A 26,226-nucleotide genomic window follows, 5' to 3' on the forward strand; every position below is an offset into this window, starting at 1 on the left:
ATAAATAACTAAAATATTTTAAAAAGAAAAAAAGAAAAAAGAAAACCTGAAGCCGGGCATGGTGGTGCCCACCTTTAATCCCAGCACTCGGGAGGCAGAGATAGGAGGATTGCTGTTAGTTCAAGGCCACCCTGAGACTCCATAGTGAATTCCAGGTCAGCCTGGGCTAGAGTGAGACCCTGCCTCGAAAAACCAAAAAAAGAAAACCTGAGTGATAGTAAGATGAACATAAGGGGTTGAAGAGATGACTCAGCAGCTAAGGCACTTGCCTTCGAAGCCTAACAGTAACCTGAGTTTGAGTCCCCAGGACCCATGTAAAACCAGATGCACAAAGTGGTACATGCATCTGGAGTTCGTCTGCAATGGCTAGAGGATCTGGCATGCCTATTCTCGATCTGTCTATCTCTCAAATAAATATTTTTTTTAAAGAGAAATGAAAAAATCAGCAGAGTAAAAATTAGTTCTCACAATAATAAGCACAACTTTTATCTGTATTTCTGTCAGTATTTGAAGTTTACCTCCTGCTCCTGTTTCCTCTCTGAATATTTTCTCTGGATATTTTCCTTTCTCCAGAGGACAGACTTAGGGAGACTACCTTTGTCCCTGTTTTTGAGACAACATCTCTCTCTGTAGTCTAGGCTAGGCTGGCCTTGGCTTATGCCCCTCCTCTGACTCCCACATGCTGGGATTACAGGTGTGTATCTCCACACCTGTACAACATTTGAATGAAAAGTTATTTCAAGTACAGATTTTTAAAGAAAACATTTGCAAAAGCAGGACCTCGCAACCGTAACCAACCAAACAAAATCCCCTCAACCAACAAGATCTGCAGCAACTAGAAAGGCACAAGAGAGTCACAAGAGAAAGAGCTCTTCTTACTTGATCCAGTTCATCAGCTCCACCGTGTCTGGGTCATAGAATTCCTTCAGCTCGGAAAGCTCATCCATCATTCCTGGCCAGGACTGAAAGTAAAAGCAAAATAAAAATCCACCCCTGTAACTGCTGTCACTAAGACTAAGTAGGGAGGGAGGGAAAAGGGGGGGAGACAGAAAGAGAGAGGGGGGGGGAGACAGAGAGAGACAGAGACTGACTGTGTGGCTATGAGCTGAATGCCCAGGAGCTTGAATACAGGAATGCCTCAGTTCTGCAGCTAGCCTTCCAAGCATGAGAGAGTCAAGGCTTGAGAGGTTTCCAGAACCAGCCCCAGATAAAGCTAATTAGAGTCAGAGGTGCTGTGGACTTTCAAAGATGGGCTTTTATGTTGCTATAATAAAAATGTCACTGTAGTGGTGCTAATTTCGAGTAACACATTATTTTGATATGATGAGAATACCAATCATTAAAAGCTTATGTTAGCAACCGCAAGAACAGAACGTATCATAGGAGGTCACGCCATTCCAAAGCTGCACAATGCTTTCTACACAGGATCTCACTGTGTCCTCACAACAGCCAAAAGATATATGATACAGCCTACGGCCTCATCCTCAGCTGTGGCTGGCAGTTGCAAGTATGGAAATTGTGGCCCTGAGAGACAGATGATTCAGCCAGGTCACAATTTGGCAGAGCACACCTTGTAATCTGGCTTCAAATCCAGCCCTCTTCTCACTGTGTGACATCATGATTGCATTGGTGGCAGTAGAAACCTGGTCAAATGGTTTCATACACATTAATAGAATTATTGGTACAATGGGAAAAGATGGTTGGAAGTCAGACTCTCTAGGGAAGCAAGTACATTTAACTGTTACTTATGCCACTGGTCAGTGTAAGTTACTTAGGGTTATGAAGACAGAAATAACACAGACCCACCACTTACCTAACATAACACCAGACTCATCGATCAATTAAATATAAGTTATTTTTATCAACTGGTGGTAGCCTGGAAAGACTTTATCACCTGCACACATCCGAGTTAGCTGAGACTTTGCCTCCCGTATTAGCACAGCATGCGTCACAGATCTGTGCCTCACTGATGCTGAGAAAGGGTGATTCTACACAAGAGCCGCCAAGCCGAGCCAGAGCCCCATGTGGCTGGCTGGAGGCTGGGCTGCCTCTCTCCCATCGCCTCAGCCCTGGCCATTTTCACTTGTCATGCACATCGTGCCTCTGGGTGGATAGCTCAGGAAGGCATCAGCACTTCTGAGTTTAGGTTTTGGAAGAGATGTAGCAAAAATTACTGATTAAATGATCCCTCTAATACTGCAGTTAACCATTTTCCATATTTAAAAACAGATTTGTTGAGACAAGCCCAGGCCAGCCTTGAGCTTGCTATGTAGCCCAGGCTAGCCTCAAATTCCTGTCTCAGCCTCTCAAGTGCTGAGATTAAAGGTGTGGTCTCTGTTATTCTGATAATCAATGGAATACTATCTTTAATGAAATGCACTAATTCTTTTAGTATATCTGAGTTCAATAGGTACTACCATTTAAAAGTGTTAAGGGCTTGGGCTGAACAGTTAAGGCGCTTACCTACAAAGCCTAACAACCTGGGTTCAGTTCCCCAGTACCCATGTAAAGCCAGATGCACAAAGTGATTCATGCAACTGGAGTTCATTTGCAGTGGTTGCAAGCCCTGGCACACCCATCATCTCTCTTTCTCTCTGCTTTGAAATAAATAAATGAATAAGCCAAAAGTGTTAAAAGTCTAGAGGGATTCTTGTGGCAAAGTCCTGAAACACATGCTGATGTCACTCAATGGAGTTTTAAACAGTCTGTGGTGGAGTAGACGGGGTTTTACCATACCAGCAAACCCTATACTTCTGGTCAAACTTAAGTCAGGCTTTGAATATATGAACCCACATCATTCACAGAAGTCTGGACAGTAGAACAGGTAGAAGACAGGCTCGGTTTCAGGGTGACCCCAAAAGCTACAACACCTTCATTCCCTCTGTGGTTTTATTCTTTACAGGGTTTGAGAAGAGGAGATGTCAGCACTATTTGATGTGGTGAAAGCAGACACATTATGCTATCTGCCAAAAGCCTGTGCAGGAGACACAGCCAGCAGTCTTTTAGAGGACTCTAGAATTCCAACTCTTGGGCTGTGGAGATAGCCCAGCAGTTAAAGGTGCTTGCTTGCAAAACCTGCTTGCCCAGGGCTCGATTCCCCAGCACCAACATAGACCCAGACGCACAGTAGCACATGCAGCTGGAGTTCATTTGCAGAGGAAAGAAACTCTGGTGAGCAAAACCTGCTTGCCCAGGGCTCGATTCCCCAGCACCAACATAGACCTAGATGCACAGTAGCACATGCATCTGGAGTTCGTTTGCAGAGGAAAGAAACCCTGGTGAGCCCACACGCTCCCCCTTTGCTCTCTCAAATAACTTGGGGGCCACAGGAAGTAACTTCTGGGAATAATGTCTTTCCCAGTGCTCTTGCTGGTTCTCTACAGCAGCAGGTCTTAAGAGGAGAGGTGGGACTTAGCTACGTGCTCTGACCCCAGGGAACTAGACAATGTGGAGGGATTTACTGGGTCACAACAGGGGAAGGGGCTACTGGCATCCAGAGGGTAGAAGGCGAGGATGCTGCTGTTATCCACAAAGACAGCCGTGACGTGAGTGTCCTGCAGGAAGTCAACAGCCGGTGCGGCCAGCCCTACAGCAGCGCTCCGTAAGCCTGGCACCGTCAGCACCACTGCAGGGGCTGAAACAGGAACTTCGAGACTGTGACCAGAGCCTCTCTCGGGCAGGTCTAGAGTAGCATCCACAATGACTTCTAGCAAGTTCACCAACACTGGCGCGGGTGCAGCCTTCCCGGGGACCGTGTTACAAGAGCCAACGGCATGGAGCGTAGCTTGTTTCCTCTACAGCATCCTTTCTCAATTACCACCACCAAGAGTCCTAACCCTTCACACAGCTTTCAAAACAAAAAAAGTCACAGAATCTCAGGAAGTACCTGAGACACCGAGGAACTCGGTCCTCCCCCACTTTCAAATGGTGGACAGAGTGTCACCCACACACAGCTTTGGTGGTGACTTCAGAGCAGCAAAGGGCTGCGTTCCATCAAACAGGCTGTTCGAGCGCGTGGTCAGTGTGAGCTGGTGTTACTGGACTCCGCGTTAGACATTCATCTTCCTTAATACTTAACTGTTACTTTTTAGATACATTTAAGAGGTTTTGTTTATTAATATAAAAGTAATATAGTTTGTGGAGTTGGTCCAGAGCTCCGCCTGAAGTAGTAAATGTTCTCATGGGATACTGACTATCAGATACAGTTTTCTGGCCTAAAGCCATGAGTTCACAAGATCTTAAATGAAAATAAAAGCCTTAAGTCCACAGGCTGATCCGCTAGCCAGCCCTCTTTGGTTGACTGGGCCTCCATGTAACCAGCTGGCCAAATCCAGGGCTCCATGCAGTAGGCTAAAATCCACTGCTATAACCCAAATTTATGAAGGAAAACTACCAAAAGGTCAAACTTTTCTTTGGTTTTGATTTTTGTTTAAAAGAGGGCAAGGGTCCAATTGGACTAAAAGTCTGTGCTCTCTGCCCAGACCTAACCCTCAACAATGTGACACTGGGATCGCAGGGCAGCACAGCAGCCCTGACCGCCCTGAGGCGGGCTCAGAAGAGACGCACACCTAGCACACCTAGCCCTGGGCACTCTCTCTGACAGGGCTCAGAACTGCCAGTTCCTGGTGCTTCGGAAGTCAGTCAAGTGACACCATGGAAGACCTCATTACTTTCTGGTCAAAGTATCTTCGGGTTGGAGGTTGGGTGAGAGGGAGCCTAATCTTATGTTCTGTTGTCTTGTTTTTGAGAAATAGGTGTCACTAAGCAGCCCAGGCTGGCCTCATACTCGCAATCCTCCTGTCTCAGCCTCCCACATGCTGGGATAACTGCTGGGCATCACCATGTCTGGCCCAAAAGCCTAATCTTTGACTGTACTTACTATATGTGTCTAGTTCTTTATGAGGGTAAGAACCTAAAAATACATAAAGTATATAAATCAATAACAGGAACAATAATTTTTCTGTCTTAACTTTAAAAATGGGTCTGAAACCATTTTTACAATCAACATGGCTAGGATCAAAATGAACTAAATGACTTAAAAAAAATATTTATTTATTCAGAGAGAGAAAGAGGCAGATAAGAGAATGGGCATACCAGGGCCTCTGACCACTGAAAATGGACTCCAGACACAGGTGCCCCCTTGTGCACTGGGGCTTGATGGGTACTAGGAATCGAACCTGGGTTCTTAGGCTTTGCAGGCATGTGCTTTAACCGCTCAGACATCTCTCCGGCCCCTGAATGACTTTTAGTTACAATGCTTTAAGAGAAGCAAGTTGGTTCTATCAATTCAACAACTCTAAGGAGGTCATCATAAATGCTACAAACCTTCTATTTGTCAAACCACAAACAAAACAGAGTCAAAGCAATCGCCGTGCTGAGCAGATAATAGTCACTCTTCACGATGTGCTCATCAGCACTGAGCGGGCGTTAACGAGCACGCGCAGCCAGTCTCACCTTGTAGCACACACACAGCAGCGTGAGCACGGGCACCGAGTACCGCAGTGCGCGAGTCTATGGAAGAAAGACAGGTCTTAAGTCACAGGTATTTTGAGCACGTTTGATTTTGTCTTGCTTTGTAAGGACATGCCCTTCGAAGCTGGCAAGTAAAAAAAAGAATGTAGCTTCCTGGAGCACAAGCTGCCTGTGCGCAAGACACCAAGTCTACGGAAGGGTTCTAATCACCGGGACGATATTTAGCTTCTACTGCACTACCACCTAATGCAGTTACAGGACAGACAATTCAAAACTAAGTTTATAGCCTATTTCACGTTATCACATACTCACGAATGGTATTTAGGAAGATGCTTTATAATGACAATAGTTATTATGCAAAAGGAACTATGGATATTAGTTTTCCCTTTTGTGTTGGGCGTGGTGGCGCACATCTTTAATCTCAGCACTCGGGAGGCAGAGGTAGGAAGATCTTCGTGAGTTTGAGGCCATCCTGAGACTACAAAGTAAATTCCAGGTCAGCTTGGGCTAGAGTGAAACCCTACTTCAAAAATCCAAAAAGCAAAAAATTTTCCCTTCTGTGCCTTTTATTGCATTTCTAAATTCTGTATGCTGAAAGTTTCAAATATATGGGAAATATAAGTGATTGTTAAAAATAGCATTAAAATAAAAATTATTTTGAAAATAATTCCTTATAGAGCTGGGAAAATGGTTCAGTGGTTAAAGGCACTTGCTTGCAAAGCCTCATGGCCAGGGTTCAATACCTCAGCACCCATGTAGAGCCACATGCACAAAATGACACATGTGTGTAGATTTCGTTTACAGTGGCAACAGGCTGTGGCGCACCCATTCTCTATCTTTCTCAAGTAAATAAATTAAAAAAAAAATTCTTGCTGGGCGTGGTGGTGCACACCTTTAATCCCAGCATTTGGGAGGCAGAGGTAGGAGGATCGCTGTGCGTTTGAGGCCACCCTGAGAATGCAGTGTGAATTCCAGGTCAGCCTGAGCTCGAGTGAAACCCTACCTCAAACAAACAACAAAAAACCAATTCTTATAAAAGCTTAGTCTATCAATGACTGATGTCTAGTTTTACCTGCATTTTAGCAACCTCCTGGAAAAATTAACAAAGATCTGTGTGGAAAACACTACAAATCACTAACAAGCAAGTGGGCAAGAACAGCACTGACCCTGTTTGGGTTATAAAGATGGACCAGCTTCAGAAGCAACTCCCACATCTCCGAACTGCACAAGCCAAATGACGCAAAGACACACATGTGTGAGGTCCACAGGTATTTCATTCTGCAACAGCGGAAAGACGCCCAGGTCAGCCTCTGCTTGTGTAAACTGGAGTGTGAGGTACCCCTGCAGCCCTTGACAACACAACCTCATTTGACATTTGCCAAAGGACTCAAGTGTTCATCTCACGGCTTCCTGGGAGCCATCCTGTAGGTAAGACACGCAGGAAAGTTTACAAGTAACAAAAGCACTGGCTGGGTAGACTTCTGACTGGTAAGCAGAGGGGAGGGCACACAGAGAGGAAGGGCACACACAGACAAGTTTATGGAGGATCATCACTGACGACTGCGTTTCCAAAATGTATCACTAAATAGTGTCAAATTAAGAGGAGTCAAATCAAATCAAGCAGATAAGACAGAAATACCTCATAGTGCTCAACGCCAAGAATCCAAACAAGATGGTATGTATTAAGTTGTAAGCAGTTTCTGGTTTCAGGTCAAAGGCACATTTCCTCATTTTACCCACAGACTGTTGATTTGCAGAATTGCTGAAGAAAACAAACACAGAACTAATGCTGGATACACAATTTGTAACTTAGTTAAATCTTAATATTTTCTCTAAGACGAAATACATTAGCACTAAGCAATGATGAAATTTGAGGCTAAAAGTGTCACAAAATAAATGCATTTGTAACTAAATGAAATTTCACATAAGATTTCAATTTAAGTAAAAATTACAAGTGGTTAGCAAAAACAAATCCTTTTGTATTCCCTAAAACCAAAGGAGATCTTAAAGATGTTTTATGAATTACTATTAGTACTTTTCAAATTTTTGAATCCAAAAGCTTGGAACTCAGTTCCTTTATGAACTAATGTCCATGTTCTAGCCTACCAATAATACTCATTGTATATGCCCAACAGATGACATTTATTATTGTTATGACTAATAAAACTAACACTAACTAATTAACATCACACAATACTCAGTTTTATAATCTAATTGTTATTATTATTTTAGTTTTTTGAGACAGGGTCTCACTATGTAGCCTAAACTGGCCTTGAGTGGTGATCCTCCTGTCTCCCGAATGCTGGGATTACAGGTGGGCCCACCAGGCCCCGCTGTAGATAGATTGAGACTATCTCAATCAGGACGCAAAGCCTTGCACTGTATTTCTCAGTACAGTGCTACATGTCTTTCAGTCTGTTCACACGTCTCCTTGATGTTAAAGTCCATGTATTTGTTGAACAACCAGATATTTGTGCTGCAACTCTTCACACCTTCTGGATTTGGTCAACTCCTTGCTTATGGGGATGTTTCCATTCCTGAGTTTCTTGTGTATGTAGTTAGCTCTAACGTTTATCACAGTTGGGCTTTGGCAGGAACACTGCACCACTCTGGGAGGCATGGGCTGTCCGGATGTGGAGACTGAGGCTGATGGGGGAATTCAGGTATTGCACCATTTGTTGAAGAGAGAAGCAAACAGCAAGTGTCGCCAGCTTAAGGTAACAGCAGTCCTTTCCTAAAAGCCATGCTGCTCCTTCAGACAAATCCAATATGTAACCAAGGAACTCATTTCTTCGAACTCTTCCCTTCACTGCCACAGATCACAGAAATAGTAAAATGACACTCGAAGGCAGTTTTCATCGTTGGTAGCAATCTTTGCTTAAATGTTAGATACTGGTACCCCAATGCGGACTTCTCTATGGATATTCAAAGATTATGCTGCCCTGTCAACCCCATGAATATGGAACACGCCACCTCCTCCTCAATGTCTCCCCATGGAGAGCAGCATGTTTCCTACGACTCCAGGCAGGAACACTGCACGCTCACTGCAGAGACAATACCCTCAGACTGCTCACAAAGCCCCCATGCCAGGATCCTGTCATCTTCTGATTAATGTGGTACTGTTCAATCTTTAGAGAAGTCCTAAAATCCCTACTTGGCTGGGATGCTCTACACCTACATCTCTAACCAAAAGCCAAACCAGGGTCCAGAGACAGCTCACAGGTTCACAATGAGCTTGGTGGGCCATTGGCTAACAACCTCCTGCCATGCGTGCGGTCTAAGATTCTTTCAGTCCCAGGTAGTCTAATACTGCACACGCTGTGCAGAAACAATTTCCACAGGGCAAAGTTTCATCTTGAGCAAGGCATAAAGGGATGCTAACAGTCTGCAGTCTCAGAACTTCTGTGTGGCTGTGCGCAGATCCATTCTTACCCGACATCAGCCACTGGGCTGACATGCTCCCATGCCCAGGAGGCACGGTCCAGCAGCGCTGGCACAGGCTAGGGAACTACACAGAAAAGAGCTTCCTGGAGAGCGTCACTACGGTTCCACAAATGACTGCAGCTTCAACTTAGCCACTGAGTGTGGACAGTAAACACACAGCACCCCAAACTGAAAGGGAGGCGTTTAGCCTCATCCTTCCTGGTGGCAGACATGCTCGTAACCACGGCCACTCCAGCTTTATGAGCACTGAAACAAGATGCAGGAGAACGAACCACAATAGTTACTTCTTCTATTTTATTTTCCTGGCAATAGGCATGGGACCTGGAGCCTCCAGCATGCTTGGCAAGTGCTACAGTGAACCACATGCTCACCTCTGATTTTCCTTTGTTATTTTGAGTCAGGGTCAGAGTTGCCCTACTGGCCTGGAACTCACTCTGTAGCCCAGGATGGTCTTGCTTGTGTTTCTCCTAGAGCTAAGATTACATCCTATGTGGCTTTGGCCTTCTGGAGCTGATTTTCAAGAGGAGTGTGGGAGGCTTTCAAACCTTGGCCTAAGAGACACCTTGCATGCTGTAAGTACAGCTTGATGGACTACTCCAATCACAGCTGAAAGACCTGAATGCAGGAAGAACTATGGACTTGAGGTTTAGCTTATGAGGGTGAGAAAGAGCTTTGGCTGGACTGGGTTAGAGGCAGTTTGTGTGAGAGGCCTCTGTTTTCCTGTGTCCCGAGATTTGGGGCAGGGTTGCATTGCACAGAAATGGACTGGTATGAGCAGAGTGATACGGCACAAAAAAAAAAAACAAACCAAATTTAATCTTTGGGATGAAACTGCTGCCCCTTCAGCTACAACTGTTTTAGATATTACAACCACTGAAAGCTGCAGTTTCATGTTTGCCACTTAAATCTTGTATTGGCTCAGTATTTCTTTGCTATCCCCAATGCTATCTTTTGCAGTATGAATGTTCTGTGCCATTATGTTTCTCTCTCTCTCTCTCTTTTTTTTTTTTGTATTATGGCTCAGTTAAAAGACCTTGGACTATGGGGATGTTTGAATAGTATGAAGATTGATAGAAAACTATGGGGACATTTAAAGTTGGACTGAATGCATTGCATTTTACATCATGTATGGTTATCAGTTTGTGGGGGTCAGAGGCGAAATGTGGTCGTTTGATTCAGGTGCCCCCCCATAAACTTATGTGTTCTGGATGCTAGGTCTGTAGCTGGTGGCAATTTGGGAATTGGAACCTCCTACAGGTGATGTATTGTTAGCAGCAGGCTTATGGGTATTACAGCCAGCTTCTCCTCACCAATGTTTGGCACACAACTGCTGCTACTGCCCATTTGATGTTGAGCAAGAGGTGATGTCCACCCTCTGCTCATGCCATCTTTCCCCCCTGCCATCATGGAGCTTCTCAAGTCTATAAGCCAAATAAACCCTTTCCTCCCTAAAGCTGTTCTTGGTCAGGTGTTTTATGACAGCAACATGAAGCTGACTGCAATACCTGTCTATTTAATTCTCAATATTTCTTGAGAAATTAAAGGAAATTTGTGATTTAACAATATGAAAGCTAACACCCAAGAAATGCTCTGGGCATGGGGACTCCTTTCTGTACTGCAGGTGGCTCTAACTTTTTATTACAAATATCCCACCCAGCAAGCATTCTCACTCCAGTCATGAGGAAACAGAACTACTGACAGGCTACATAGCTGGCTTAAGGAGCACACGGCACGCAGCGTGCAAGCTTGACTCGAACCCAGTTTGTACTGCCTATTCTAAGTGTGTGTGTTCCCCTTTATGATGAGCAATACTATTCTATCCTCTGCTCACTAGTGCTTTTTCCAACTTCTCTCTTTTTCAGTACCATCCAAGAACAAGTTCATTAAAGCAGTGTCAAAGATTTCTGGAACTCTATACCTGAGATGACGAAAGGCAACGATGGACGCAGCGATCACAGAGATGGACAGGACAAACACGTAAGCATACAAAAGCAGAGTGTCCGAGAGCCTCACAAAGGTATTCAAGGGCAGGAGGCCGAAAGCTTCTTCACACAGGTAGAGATTTGCATCAAAATCCCTGAGAAACAAAAGGAAAACAAAGTATTACATTCCAGATGAAGCAAAGGAAGTTACGGCAGTTCAGCACCTTCCTTCAAAACCCTCTGCCATGAGCAAGTTAAAGTCCCTCTGCTTCAATATCAAACAGCAAACTCAGGTTCTCATTAGTCATACCTTGTGGCTCCAAAGCCAAATTTGGCCTTCAGAAATTTAAATATGTGTTCATCTGACTTCAGGTGAAGAATTTTCTATTGAGAAGAGAGAGGAAAATGAGAAGTGCTGTTAGTGCCTGAGGCATGGTTTCTTGATCTTTCAGAGCAGCAATGAACATTCAGGGTCCAGTTTCCAGAGGGAACATGTGAGTTTGGCCCCAGAATCCTAAAGGAGGGACTTTCAAACTCCCTCTTCTTCCTCTATCTCAAGGATGTACATGAGTAGATGACAGACACCAGACGCTCTCCGGTTCCTGAGAGAAAAAGGCTAAGGCACAGTTCCTGTTGGTTTTTACATCAGAAAACCAACAAGATGACCTGAAGTCTCAACTAGACACAGAGGACACTGGGCCTTATGGTCTTCAACTTCCACAGGACTCATTCACTCAAGGCTACTTATAGACACCGTAGCCCTCAAGGGGTGAGCTCCTTAAATGCCAGAGGTGATTATAATTTTAACTATGTAATATTAGTTTTGATTTATACTTTACAATATCCATGCAAGAAAAATGGAGAAGAAATAATATCAGAAGAAAAAGGAAGACAGAGCTGGGTGTGGTGGCACACACCTTTAATCCCAGTACTTGGGAGGCAGAGGTAGGAGGATTGCCGTGAGTTCAAGGTCACCCTGAGACTACATAGTGAATTCCAGGTCAGTCAGAGCTAGAGTAAGATCCTACTTCAAAAAAACAAACAAAAAAAGGGGGGGTTGGAGGGATGGCTTAGTGGTTAAGGTGTTTACCTGCAAAAGTCAAAGAACTCTGGTTTGATTGCCCAGGACCCACATTAGCCAGATGCACAAGGGGGTGCATGCGTCTGGAATTCGTTTGCAGTGGCTGGAGGCCCTGGCGTGCCCATTCTCTCTCCCTCTTAATTTGTCAAATAAGTAAATAAATAAATAATATATGTATGTATGTATGTAAAGACAGGGAAAAAATAAGCTGAAGCCAGAACTGAGTTTAGTACACAAAATCTAGTCAATGCGGTGAAGCATGGATCTGACTCATGAACTCTAACAAATGCAAAGAGGGGGTGAAAGCATTTGTGGGAGTCACAAGGGCTTTAGATGAAAGCAAACCAATTGTTCAGAAGACGTGCCACCTGCCACTCAAGGGGAGTGTTTCCTACAGGTGGATAAGAGCGAGGAGTTTCAAGGAGTTTTGCTCATTGACATCTCTTGCAAAACACCCAGTGCAAGTCAACACAGACATTAACCTTTGGAGTGTTAAAAAACAGAAGTCCAGGCACGCAGCTCTACTGGCTCAGTCCCAAGAATAGATGGCTGAACATGGGACGTGGCAAGTGGGTGAACTATGTACTACTGAAAGCCTTCTGCTCAAAGCAGCTTTGGTAAATGCTGATGTTCTCAGAGAACTGGCTCAAGGAACCTCCTTCAGACACCCCAGTGCTCAGATGTTCTATTCCTTTATATAAGGGGCATACTTGCATAAAACTATATTCTCCCACACACTTACTGTGCTTTTCAGGGCTGGTGAGCAAACCCAGGGTCCCACCTGTGCTAGGCACTTGGTCTACTACTCAGCTCAATCCCCACCCCTTGGTCTTTTATTTATTTGTTTATTTATTTATTTATTTATTTGAGAGTGACAGACACAGAGGGAAAGACAGGTAGAGGGAGAGAGAGAGAATGGACGCTCCAGGGCTTCCAGCCTCTGCAAACAAACTCCAGATGCGTGCGCCCCCTTGTGCATCTGGCTAACGTGGGACCTGGGGAACCGAGCCTCGAACCGGGGTCCTTAGGCTTCACAGGCAAGCGTTTAACTGCTAAGCCATCTCTCCAGCCCCCCCTTGGTCTTTTGAGACAGGGTCTTGCTGTGTAGCCCAGACTGGTCTCAAACTCATGATCCTCCTTAATGCTGGGAGAACAGACATGAACCTCTACACTCAGCTTCCTGTATACTTGAAATCGTTTCTAGATTACTTATGACAGCAGAGGTAGCATAAAAGGTATACTGCTGCACTGTCCAGGGCCAGGACAAGAAAACCCTGTTTCTGTTTAGTACTGTTTTGGCAGGCCCCTGCCCCCGCCCGCCCCAGGACTCAGATTGGTTGACTCATCCACTGAGAAACCCAAGACAGGGTGTACAGGGTATGCAGTTTAAGGACACAGTGACAAAGGCCTGGAAGTGAGGTGCCCATTTGGCTAGCTGACTGAAGATTTGCTTTTTTTTTTTTTTTTTTTAAATAGTCAACAGGTAGAAGAAAGACTACCATCGTCATATGTGTTTTCCAGATGTCTCCTCTTCTAAGACCAGGTATTCCAAAAGAAGCCACTGGAATTCTGCTCTAGCAGAAAAGCCAACGCGGAACCAAGATATAAGAACCGAAGCTGGCAGAAAGCATACTCTCTTAAATATTCACGTATTAACATGCCAAATGCAGACAGCCCCTAGGACACCTACGAAACTTTCGTAAAACTTTTGCACATACCACAGACAGGTTACTAACTGAGGTATTTGTTTTGGTGCTGAGGACGGAGCCCAAGGGCTTGCACATGCTAAGCACACACTTGACCTCAGCAACAATCGATCCCAGGACTGTTAATTTTAAGTCAGTTAAGTGTTAGGATGGTGGTACCCATCTGTAATCCCAGCACTAGAGAGGTAGAAAGAGGAGGAGACTGATTTAAGGTCAGCCTCAAGTCTTTTCAACAAAACAAATTTAATACATTTTCCTGGGCTGGAGAGATGGCTAAGTGGTTAAGGCACTTGCCTACGAAGCCTAAGGACTCACATTGTACTCTCCAGGTCCCACATAACCTAGACACACAGTGATGTAAGCACACAAGGTCACACATGCACACGCATCTGGCGTTTGATTGCAGTGTCTGAAGGCATTGGCATGCCAATTCTCTCTCTCTTGCTCTCATGTAAAAAAAAAAAAAAAAAAAAAAAAAACCAACACAAAAAAACAGCCAATCTGTTGGACTTGCCTCAAAAAAATTTATTTTTTTCCTATTTTGTATTATTGAGCTCACAGAAACTACTTACTTAACCTTAGAGAACTGTTTGATGTTTCAAATGCTGAGCCATCTGACTGGCCCCAGCTAAACCTGAGGAAGCCTCAGCAGACAGAAGGACAGAAACCAGCAACAAAGGTAAACGGAGCCTGCTCATGGCACCCCCGTTGCTTCAGAGACACTGCCATGCTTCATAAAACAAGAACTTAAGCACTAGACATGAAAATTTAAAAATTAGACCCAGTGCCAGAGATACAATTTAAAAATATACTTAAAATATCACTGTCAACTTACCTTAATGATGATGTTGAGAGAAAGTGTCAAACCGAAAACTACCAACAGGTGTAACAAAAGCTTCCCAACCCTAGCAAGAAAGGTTCCAGTTTTTAGGTTTCTCTAGAAATTGAAAGAATTCCGTTTTAGTTCTTAAACTTTAATATAACTTCATAAACACTTAAAATGAGATTAAAGATTTAAGACACAGGCTATGCAGCACATAGGGAAAACACATGCTGCAAACATAACATGCTATCTTCATTTTTTACCTTGTACTTTTTCACATTTTAAAACATTTGCATTTTATGATACTGTATGAGATGCCTCATATTTTTGCATTTATTTTGTTTTAAAAATTTAAAACCAGTAAACTTTAATTCATTTAAAATTAGTAATAGTACATGAGGTGGGAAGCAGTGTTACCATAAGCAACAAGGTATCACTGATATAAACGCGCGCGCGCGCGCACACACACACACACACACACACACACACACACACACCCATCCTCTAGTATGTCAATATGCCATGCATGGCATTCAAATAAACAACTTTGGCTAACCCTGAATGGCATCTGAACTGAATCAATGTCACAGGCATGAGCAAAACGACAGCCTATGACCTTAGAAAGTGTAAACAGAAATGTGCCCAAACAAGCGTAACACTGCTCTGCGCTTCTCCTTGGGAACTGAGCCCAAATTTCCCTTTGCATGTTAGAACCACATAATTGGAAATAGTTTCCTCTGAGAAGCAGCATAAAAATGACCTACCTGAAGTTTCCTTGCAATTAGTACTGAAAGGTTAAAACTGATCAGCAACGATCCGAGAATCATGGAGTTAAAAAACTGCAGAACACAGACGAGGAGGAGGCTGGCCATCTGTACGCCGTACAGCCAGGCGGCCTGCAGCAAGAGAGGGCAGCAGAGTGGCTCACCCCTTTGGGAGGCCCGTGGGTCACTAGCTGCACACACATAAGGTGAAAGATGATGCAGAACCACACCAACACCTTCCACAGGGCTGGGAGATGGCTCAGGTGATAAAGGGCTTGCCATGCAAGCACGAGGTCCAGAGTTCAGATCCCGGCACCCAGGAAAATGCTGGTGGGCGTGATGGCAGGCTGTGATCCCAGGGCTCAGAAATGGCTAGCTAGATGAGCTAAGGGTCTAGGAGACTCTCCTCAGTAAATAAGATGGAGAGCAATCGAGGACAACATCCAATGTCAACCTCCATAAACGGGCATATACACGGGCATGCAAAACACACCATGAACAAAGATGTGAACACACGGGAATACGTGTACACACATACACACCAAACTTACCATATGCTAAAAAGGAGACTAAACTGCATACATTACCAGCTTTTCCCTTTCAATAACAATTGTTTGTAAATTGTGTAACACTGAGGAAAAGCGAGATGAACACATAAACAAACAGAGGTGTCCATGCCTTTTGGGAACTGACAAGTGCAATTTGTAATTTTCAGTTTTCTTTTAAATCGTTTTAGATATTGTCTATAGCCAACAATCAGTGTTTTAACACATTCCTTCATTCCCGAAGTTTCTACACCATCCATGTCAGTATGCCCTGTACTGATCCATGCTGCCTGTACCTAGTCCTCAGGTAAGGCTGAAAACCCCAGTGTGCTGCTTCCAACTTTCATTTGAGGGATCCTTAGCAGGCAGCACTGTTCAGTAGTCACTCTGGTACAAGTCAGTGGTGTGACCACAAGGTGCCAGAAATTATTAGGATGTCACAGAAGGACCAGACAGGCATTAAGATGCCTGGGGCGCAGGCAGTGCTCACTATGAGTGACCTCTGATATGAATGGCAGTGCTGACCCAGAAAGCAGCGACGTGCGTCAACCTGATCACAAACGAGCCACGAAGTACACAGACTGCTTCTCAACCCCGTGCTCATAGCTCAGAGGAGATACTCACTTTCGCCAACAGCAAACCTGACTGCTTACAGTTGTACTCTTTTTTTTAAAAAAATATTTTTATAAATATTTTATTTTTATTTATTTATTTGATGGGGGGGGAGGGAGAGAGAAAGAGAGAATAGGCACACCAGAGCTCCAGCCACTGCAAACGAAATCCAGAAGCATGCACTCCCTTGTGTATCTGGCTTATGTGGTCTTGGGTAATCGAACCTGGATCCTTTGGCTTTGCAGACAAACACCTTAACTGCTAAGCCCACAGCTGTATTCTTTTAATGTCAAAAGAAACAAACCCACATCCACCATGGAAAATGAGGCCTGTGACAGCTGTCTGCCCTTGCCTGGGGTCAGTGGATAGTAACAGCTTTTAGGATTATGATGTACCTTATGTGGAACATTCGGAAAAACTTTTTAAAAAACCCAGTCATTAAAAGGTGGGTCCAAGAGTGCAAACCCAGCACCACCACCTAAGAGATGCTGGTGATTTCATACTGGGTACATCATAACTCACACAGCATTCTGTGCACTTCCCAGAGTACAGTGTACTTTTCTCACACCCATGACTATGCTGAGAAGTTCTGAACTCTCAAGGGCTACTTAACGGCCATGGTTTGAATGAGAAATGTTCCCCACAGGCTGGCTCAAGTTTGCTCCCAGCTGGTGCTACTCTCCTGGAGGCTGTGGAGCCTTGGAGAAGTGGGGCCTAGTGGTGTAGGGGTCACCAAGGATAGGCCTTAAAAGGCTCTCCCCACTTCTGGTTCTGACCCCAACTATCAGCTTCCTGCTCTCGCCACCATGGACAAGAACAACCATCACCGTCCCCTCCAACACCAAGGCAAACTGACATCTCTCCGTCTTCAAAATAAACCTTTCCTCTCAAGTTGTTCAGGTGTTCTGTCACAAAGATGGGAAGAGTAACAAATAGATAACAACCCATCAGAGGTCATAATTTGCCTGCTACTGGATCCTTTAGCTCTACTTTATACAGTTATCAAATTATTAACGTCCCCTAAGAAGCCGGGCTAGGGCTTCAGCTGAGAGGAAGAATGCTTGTGCACGGAGCCCTGGGGTCCCACCACCACTGCCCACCACCACTGTCCAGCATCATATGGGATTACTTCTGTTTGTTGTTTCCCAATGTCAGACTGATGTCAGTAAAACAGCGTCATGTAAGAAATATGAGGAATGAACAAATGAAGACATTTTCTTAGAGAATAAATAACTCTTTTAGGTAGAGAAGGAATTTTACATGATTGATAGACTGTTATCATTGACCTATTACCCAACTCATGCACTTGGCTATAAGCAATCGATGACTTTTCATATATTCAGAGAGTTGTGTTGCTATCAGTATGACATAACTTTAAGATGCTCTCGTCAGAAGAAGCTCCATGCCTAGCCCTGGCAACCACAGATTGGAATATTCTGGACATTTGATACCAGTGCAACAATGCAATATGGACTCTTGTTAACTGGATTCTCTACTGACCCTAAAGGTTTCGGGCATCATGCTTCACTCCTTCTTCTTGCTAACTAGGGCTGTTCTACAAATAGACTACATGTGGTTGATACTCTCAATGCAATTTAAATATCAGTTTTTCTAAGAAAAGTCTGTCAAGGATTGTGACAGGGGTTATGCTGAATCTAGGGATCAGCAGGGTGTGACGTCTTAGTAAGTCTGTTGGTCCATGAACATGGTATAACTTTCCAATCTAATTTAGGTCTTTAATGCTTTTGGTAATGCTTTTTACTTTTCAAATTACATATTTACACAGCTTTAAAAAATTGTACCTAAATAACATATTCTTTTTTTTTAAAAATAACATTCTTAAAATGTATACCTAGTCTAGATACTGTTTTCTTTCTATGTTGTTCTGGGAAGGGTTTGTTGTTTCCTTTTCAATTTTTTTTTTTTTTTTACATTGACTCCATGTGGTTGGAAAAATGCAATGTATAGTCTTTGTGACTGGCTTCTTTCACTTACCAGACAGTTCCAAGTAGCAGTTCATTACCAACACCAACGAATTTGCAAGTGCTTTTTATTTTGTCTTTATTTGGGGTGTACCTTTTTTTTTTTTCTTTTGGTTTTTCGAGGTAGGGTCTCACTCTAGCCCAGGCTGACCTGGAATTCACAATGTAGTCTCAGGATGGCCTCAAACTCATGGTGATCCTCCTACATCTGCCTCCCAAGTGCTGGGATTAAAAGCATGCACCACCATGCCCGGCATGGGGTGTACTTTTTGATGGTTGTGATTCTCATTGTGTCAAACTGGCATACTTCCAGAAAATTGTAGTTTTTGTATTGCTGGTGACTAGTCAGAAATATGGGATTGCATAGTGTTATATATTAAAAAGTCCTGGGTTGCTAATGATACACCCGATATTCCTATTCAGGTTCCATTAGTAGTTATAGTATGGAATTCTTTCTGTGTTAAATAACTAACTTTTTCCAATAGGTATGGTTCTACTCTTCCTCATCAATGATAATGACAGCAAACATTAAAATTCATAAAATGTCAAGCTCTGTTTAAATGACTCAAACATGACTTACAAATGATTCACTCATACCTTGGAGGTTTGGTTATGTAGCACGTTCTAGCATCCTGTACTGGGTGAGCACACACCATGTCAAGGGGACTATAGTGGATAGACACACACCGTGTCAAGGAAGCTACAGTGGGTGGACACACGCCGTGTCAAGGAAGCTACAGTGGGTGGACGCACACTGTGTCAAGGGGACTGTAGTGGGTGGACACACACCATGTCAAGGGGACTGTAGTGGGTAGACATACACTGTGTCAAGGGGACTGTAGTGGATGAACGCACACTGTGTCAAGAGGACTGTAGTGGGTGGACACACACCATGTCAAGGGGACTGTAGTGGGTAGACATACACTGTGTCAAGGGGACTATAGTGGATGAACGCACACTGTGGCAAGGGGACTGTAGTGGATGGACACACACCATGTCAAGGGGACTGTAGTGGGTAGACATACACTGTGTCAAGGGGACTATAGTGGATGAACGCACACTGTGGCAAGGGGACTGTAGTGGATGGACACACACCAGGTCAAGGGGACTGTAGTGGATGGACACACACCAGGTCAAGGGGACTGTAGTGGGTGGACACACACCAGGTCAAGGGGACTGTAGTGGATGGACACACACCAGGTCAAGGGGACTGTAGCGGGTGGACACACACCAGGTCAAGGAAGCTAGAGTGGGTGGACGCACACCGTGTCATGGGGACTGTAGCGGGTGGACACACACTGTGTCAAGGGGACTATAGTGGATGAACGCACACTGTGGCAAGGGGACTGTAGTGGATGAACGCACACTGTGGCAAGGGGACTGTAGTGGGTGGACACACACCATGACAAGGAAGCTACAGTGGGTGGACACACACCATGTCAAGGAGACTGCAGTGGGTGGACGCACACAATGTCAAGAAGACTGCAGTGGGTGGACGCACACAATGTCAAGGAGACTGCCGTGGGTGGACGCACACCATGACAAGGAAGCTACAGTGGGTGGACACATACCATGTCAAGGAGACTGCTGTGGGTGGACACACACCATGTCAAGGAGACTGCCGTGGGTGGATGCACCCAGTGTCAAGGAGACTCAGCAGTGTGGTGCTGTGTTTTGTTAAAGCCAATGTCTGTGAAGACCTCTTTGATCCACATGTACAAACATGTCTCTTAGCTTCCAAGCACTCCAAGTTGTTGTACTGGATTCTACTTGGTATTCACTGTGATCACAGTCTATTTCTCTGCGATCTCTATTCTTTCACTTTTGTTGTTTTTTGGCCCATGATAAACAGTGTCTATTGTGGGGCTGCAGAGATGGATTAGTGGTTAAGCACTTGCTTGTGAAGCCTAAGGACCCTGGTTCAAGGCTCGATTCCCCAGCACCCACGTTAGCCAGATACACAAGGGGGCGCACGCGTCTGGAGTTCGTTTGTAGTGGCTGGAAGCCCTGGCGCGCCCTGCCCATTCTCTCTCTGTTTCTCTATCTGCCTCTCTCTCCCTCTGTCAGTCTCAAATAAATAAATAAAAATAAACAAAAAAAATTTTTTAAAAACCAATGTCTATTGTGTAGATGTTTGAAAAGATTGAGTGTTTGACTGTCCTTGGGTGGCGTGCTTCAGAAATGTTAGAATCTGTTGGCTGATGATGTGCTGAGTCCACATTCGGTTTTCTGTTCCTCGCTCTCCCACCCCTTTTCCCGGCCTTGCAGAGCTAAGTCGCCCTTGAATCCACTATGTAGCTGAGGATGACTCGGAAGCTTGATCACAGGTGTGTGCCACCACAGCTGGCTTTACAGTTCTTTTTTTTTTGGTTTTTCAAGGTAGGGTCTCACTCTGGCCCAGACTGACCTGGAATCCACTATGGAGTCTCAGGGTAGCCTTGAACTCACAGCGATCCTCCTACCTCTGCCTCCCGAGTGCTGGGATTAAAGGCGTGTGTCACCATGCCCGGCTGCTTTACAGTTCTTAATCCTTTTTTCCCTTGCAGTTCTGAGGAAGGATCCAGGGCTTTGCATGTGCCAGGCAAGGGCTTTATCCCCACGCTGTATTCCTAGCTGAACTTCTATAGTCTTGCTGATTTTCTGCCCATTGTTCTATGAAATGTTGGGGAGGATGTTGAAGTTCTCAACTATCATTTCTTATTGAATTTTCTACTTACCCTCCAGTTCTACCATTCTTCTCATTGCCTTGTTCTTCCTGGCATTCTAAAACCATCTACCACGTCTTCTGTAGCTGCGTGTAAAATCCCAGTGCTCAGGAAGATGACGCAGGAAGATTGTGAATGTGAGGCCAGCCTGGGCTTCACAGTGAGACTGTATCTCAAAAAACACCGCCAACAAAAACCCCAACCTCAGTTCCTTTCTTTTCTGATAGATGTGATATCAACAAATTGTATTATACTTTCTTTACTGATTTCTCCTTCACTCCCTCATTCCTCTCTTGTAGCCATGAGCACACTGGTAACACCTGTGCCCAGCAGTGTGCAGCTCTGTGTGGTTCTGGCACCTGCACTCAGGCCCTCATGCTGGCCGAGCAAGTGCCCTGTCCACTGAGCCCTCTCCGCGGCCCTCAGTGAAGCTTTCTCATGGCTGCTTTAAACTCCTCGTCAGTTGGGCAATTTGAACTTCCGTGTCTCTGTATTGACATCTGTTCTCTTCCAAGAGAGTCTCCTTGCTTTAGTGTAACAGATGGCTCTGAGTTGTGTCCTGCCACGAGATGAGCCTGTGGATGTGACGTCACCTTCTGCATCAGCCTCTGACACCATGTGTCTTGGAACACAGGCTACTTACTATAACATAGCACAAACTGGTAACTTGTAAACACCAGAAATCCTGTTCTCAGTTTTGTAGCTGAGAAGTCAAGCAGACTCTGTGTCTGGTGAGGGCCTGCCTCCGGATTCCTCACACGTGTCTGTGTGAGCCTGCCTCCTGACTCACTAACAGCATCCTCCTGTGTTCTCACATGGGGAAAGGGACCAGCGAGCTCCCCTGGGCCTATATTCCCATGGAACTCATGGCCTCCCCAGAAACTCTGCCTCCCCGAGCATCCCCTTGGGTCTTAGGCTCTCAGCATGTAAACTGGGTGAGGTGGTACACAACATTCACCAGGTCAGTGGGGAGAGAAGAGTGGTTGCCTATTTATTCCAGATGAGTGGAAGTGTAAGGTGTCTGCTTGGCCTCCACTAATATCCAGAGACAGGCCCAGGTAAGCCCCATGAGCCCCTTGCTGGGTGAAATTCTGGCTCCCTGCAAGGCTATGCTGACACCACACTGTATGGGGAAAGATGTCCCATTACTGCTCCTGCATGACCTTCATTAACACAGTGGTACATATGGTAGCGGGGGACGGAGGGTCATGACCCGTGTGTGGTGCATGGAGTCCCAACTCCCTATTGGCTTCCTCCACGACTATCCAGGTGGAAGGGAAATGATGTATCCATAGCACTGAATGGGAGCTGAAGCCACTCTACATAAGCAACTTAAAATGTATGAAAAATTACAATATTTATGCAAATAAACAAGCTAATAAAACATGACACATATTGTAAGAATATTGGGCTCCTTTACTTGATATGTGAAGCTAAAATATAAATTAATTAAAAAAAATTAAAAATAACAGAAACAAAACTCCTGTAGCTGGGAATGGTGCATGAGCCTGCAATTGAAGCTACCTGAAAAACTAGAGTAAAAGAACAATCAGTTCAAAATTAGTCCAGGCAGCAGAGTGAGACCCTGTCTCAAAATTTAAAAAATAAAAATAAGAAAGGGTTGGGGTATGTGGCTTGGTGTCTGAGTGCTTGTCTAGCATACGTGAGGCCCTAGACTCAAGCCCAGTCATAAACCAAACCATGATTAGTGACAGTGCCATACACAGAGGGCTGCCTTTATTTCATATGTGACATTTGTCAGTCAGTAGGGATTCATATTCCATGGCCAAATGTTACTATGAAAACGTTCTAAAGTACTATAGGAGAAAAGAACTGGTTAGCCAGGCATGGGTGGCTCATGCCTAGAATCCCAGCACTTGGGAGGTTGAGGCAGGATTGCTCTGAGTTCTAGGACCTCTTGGGCTAGCTACAAAGTAAGAGCCCACTTAAAAAAAAAAGAAAAGAACCGTTATTTATTCATTGAGTTCCTTGTAAAAAAGGAGGAAAGAATACATACTGAGAAATTATAAAAGAGCCAGCTAATGTATCAAATTTTAAGTCACATTTACAATTGGCAATTGGCCTTGGCATTTATGTCCCAAATAGATCCATTTTTATAACAAAATAAGGAGAATACAAGATGAGCCTGGCAAATGGACTGCGGACATTACTCACATCAGCAGGACATGGCATTCCCACAAGACCCCACCTTCCCAGGGTCATGGTGTGCGTCTATTTGCAGTGAGCAGCGGAACCATGTGTAGGGAGGAGAGGCAGGCAGAGCTCACCTTAACAGCTGGCAGCATGTCCACTGAGTCCAGGATGAACAGCACCAGTGCCTGCACCAGCATCATGAACTGGTTGAACTGCCACGCCAGGCTAAAGAGAAGCGTTGATGTGAAAACGGCAAGGAGAGTCAGCCGCTGTGAAGGAAAACCGCTGGGAGTTAACAGGCAACGGGAGAAGCTACAGACAAGGCTCCTCCACAAACCACACAGAAGAGGCACACGCTGCTGCTCTGAAACCCGGCATCTAATGTAAGCTCTGAACACCCAAGTGACTCTACACGTAACACGCACGTGCGGCGTGTGCACTTCACGCTGTGGCAGAGACCACAACGTACCCCACCACAGCCTGCAGAGCAGAGGCTTAAAACCTGACAGCTTTCCAGAAACCGTGCGTGGGCTTGCTGCAGCTATTTAAGGGCAGATTCTGGAGAGTATATTTTTAAATTGAAAACATTTTTTCTCCGCAAAGGAGGAAAAAACTCAGAGAAAGAAAGTTTAACTCAAGGTAACAAGTTGGTCACAGAATAAGAGTGATTCACGTGGACTGCCAACACACTACACATCACATCTCTCTGAGCTCCTTATATAAAACTGGGGAGATAAAAATCGTTCTAGAAACTTACTTCCGAAAGAGGCTGTAAGTTTGGTCTCAGGAAATAGGTAATGGCTGCGATCTGAATTGCAAAGAATGGCAGTGCCCAGTTCTCCCTCAGTGGGATGGTAAAATCAACTCGAGTGGTATCTACTCTGCACAAAGAAAACACAAAGAACCCAAATGATAGTTTTTGCAGTAATTTCCTCAAAGATTTGCCAGTGTGAAAGATATATTACATCAAGTACAAAGTATGCTTAAGATTCTGGTCACTGGCTCTCAACAGTAAGCGTCATTCCCACCATCTTTGTAACATAGAACTGGCTCTGAGAAAATGGCGGTGACCTGACTGTGGGTACACATTTAACTATGTGGCGAGATGGGGGCTCAAGCCCACGCTAGCCAGAGTACTGAGTCCACAAAGGTCCCATGTCAGAGTCCTCCTTATATCTTTATTCCAATCTCAGTAGTGCTGGAGGAAAAGCTGAACATTCTTGTTTCTGTATTGTGTTATGTTTGACTCTCAAATTTGGGACAATCATTTAAAAGAATTACTTTTTGGGGGGCTGGAGAGAAGGCTTAGCAGTTAAGGCGCTTGCCTGTGAGGCCTAAGACTCACATTTGACTCTCCAGGTTTCATGTAAGCCGGATGCACAATGACATAAGCGCACAAGACTGCACATGCACACAAGGGGGCGTGCGCGTCTGAGTTCAATTACAGCGGCTAGAGGCCCTGCTGCACCAAGTCTCTATCTCACTCTTGCATTAAAAATTATTATTTTTTTTATTGAGCCAGGTGTGGTGGTACACACCTTTAATTTCAGCACTCAGGAGGCCGAAGTAGGAGTATCATTGTGAGTTCAAGGCCACCTTGAGACTACATAGTAAATTCTAGGTCAGCCTGGGCTACAGTGAGACCCTACCTTGAAAAACAAACAAAATGTGTGTGTGTGTGTAATAAATTGGGTGGGAGTGCTGGCTCAGTGGTTAAGGCACTTGCCTGCAAAAACCTAAGATTTGATTCCCCAACACCCATGTAAAGCCAGCTGCACAAAGTGTCACATGCATCTGGAGTGAGCAGTGGCTAAAGGCTTTGACATGCCCATTGTCTCTTCTTTCTCTCCTTGCAAATAATTAAATAATAATTTTAAAAAAAAGATAGGAAGGGAGTTCTATAGGCGTAGCTCAATGGCAGAATGCCTGCCTAGCATGCATGAAGCTCTGGGCTCAATCCCCAACAGTGCACGTATGCACACGCACATGCACACACAAAGTTAATATTGAAGGTATTATTAAACTGTGCAAGATAAGCTGTGTGAACAGAACGGATTGTGACAGATGGCTCTTATCATCTACAGTTCCCTGTTCAATTTCTCACCTGTGAAACACCTCAATGGGACCTTCTACCTTACTAAACAAGAAAAATTCAGTAAATCAGTAGGTAAACCAGACAGAAAAGTGCTTCAATTTAAGAAATATGGCAGAAGAAATTCCTGTGAATTAGAAAACCACTTCCTCTTTCCTTGCAATTTAGAAAGGAGAGAAACGAACTGGTTTACTCACCTGTTAGTGACATACCAGAGAGCTGCTAGCAGCCCCGAAAGCCAGGTACCGCTAAGGAGCCAGCTGGTCACGTAAAGCGCTGTCACATAGATTGCTTGGAGCCCAAACAGGGTGTAGATATAAAAATAAACAGGCTCTAAATATTTCTGCAAAGAGAATGGTTAAAAAATTTTTTCTTATCAGGGCTGGAAATAAAGCTCAGTGGTAGAGCACTTGCCTAACACATGCTATGTCCTGAGTCCATGCCTAGCAAAACACACGCGCATGCCCACCCCCACAGGGTGACTGAAGGCCCCAGCCTCCTTATTGTCATTTTAAAAACCCTTCAGAAATGCAGTGTTCAGAGGATGGCTATCAGGGCCGAGAAGCTGGCTCAGTGGTTAACAGCTCTTGCTTGCAAAACCTGCCAACTTTGAATTCAGTCCTCCTCAGATCCCATGTAGCTCCAGATGCAAAGTGGCGACAATGGGAGGCAGAGCCAGGAGAATCCAGATCTCACAGGCCAGCTAGACTGACATTCATTTGTAGCAGCAAGACACCCTGTCTCTAAGGAGAGGGAAGAGGGGCACTGTTGCAGTCAGGTTCGCATTGCTGATGAAAATCACCTGACCAAGAGCAGCTTGTGGGAAAAGGGGTTTATTTTGGCTTATGGATTCAAGGGGAAGCTCCATGATGGCAGGGCAAAATGATGGCATGAGCAGAGGGTGGACAATATAAGGTGGACCAT

At 44.7% G+C, this 26,226-nt stretch overlaps 1 protein-coding gene across 3 annotated transcripts in view; it reads right to left on the bottom strand.

Annotated features, from left to right (window-relative positions):
* Dpy19l3 (dpy-19 like C-mannosyltransferase 3) overlaps positions 1-26,226 on the bottom strand; it is an 82,049-nt gene that overhangs the window by 18,168 nt on the left and 37,655 nt on the right. For 2 of the 3 annotated variants that reach the window (XM_045154122.1, XM_045154124.1), the window contains exons 6-16: positions 25,500-25,645; positions 23,968-24,091; positions 23,345-23,479; positions 15,213-15,344; positions 14,461-14,562; positions 11,149-11,222; positions 10,835-10,993; positions 7,112-7,234; positions 6,639-6,750; positions 5,455-5,511; positions 880-962 (exon numbers count right to left, since the gene is read on the bottom strand). In XM_045154122.1, the coding sequence (XP_045010057.1) occupies positions 880-962; positions 5,455-5,511; positions 6,639-6,750; positions 7,112-7,234; positions 10,835-10,993; positions 11,149-11,222; positions 14,461-14,562; positions 15,213-15,344; positions 23,345-23,479; positions 23,968-24,091; positions 25,500-25,645 (1,247 nt within the window). The remainder of the gene's footprint in view (positions 1-879; positions 963-5,454; positions 5,512-6,638; positions 6,751-7,111; positions 7,235-10,834; positions 10,994-11,148; positions 11,223-14,460; positions 14,563-15,212; positions 15,345-23,344; positions 23,480-23,967; positions 24,092-25,499; positions 25,646-26,226) is intronic. The other variant, XM_045154125.1, reaches the window with a different exon arrangement.

This window comes from Jaculus jaculus, chromosome 7 (genome assembly GCF_020740685.1).
Source record: "Jaculus jaculus isolate mJacJac1 chromosome 7, mJacJac1.mat.Y.cur, whole genome shotgun sequence".
Lineage (NCBI taxonomy): Eukaryota > Metazoa > Chordata > Mammalia > Rodentia > Dipodidae > Jaculus > Jaculus jaculus.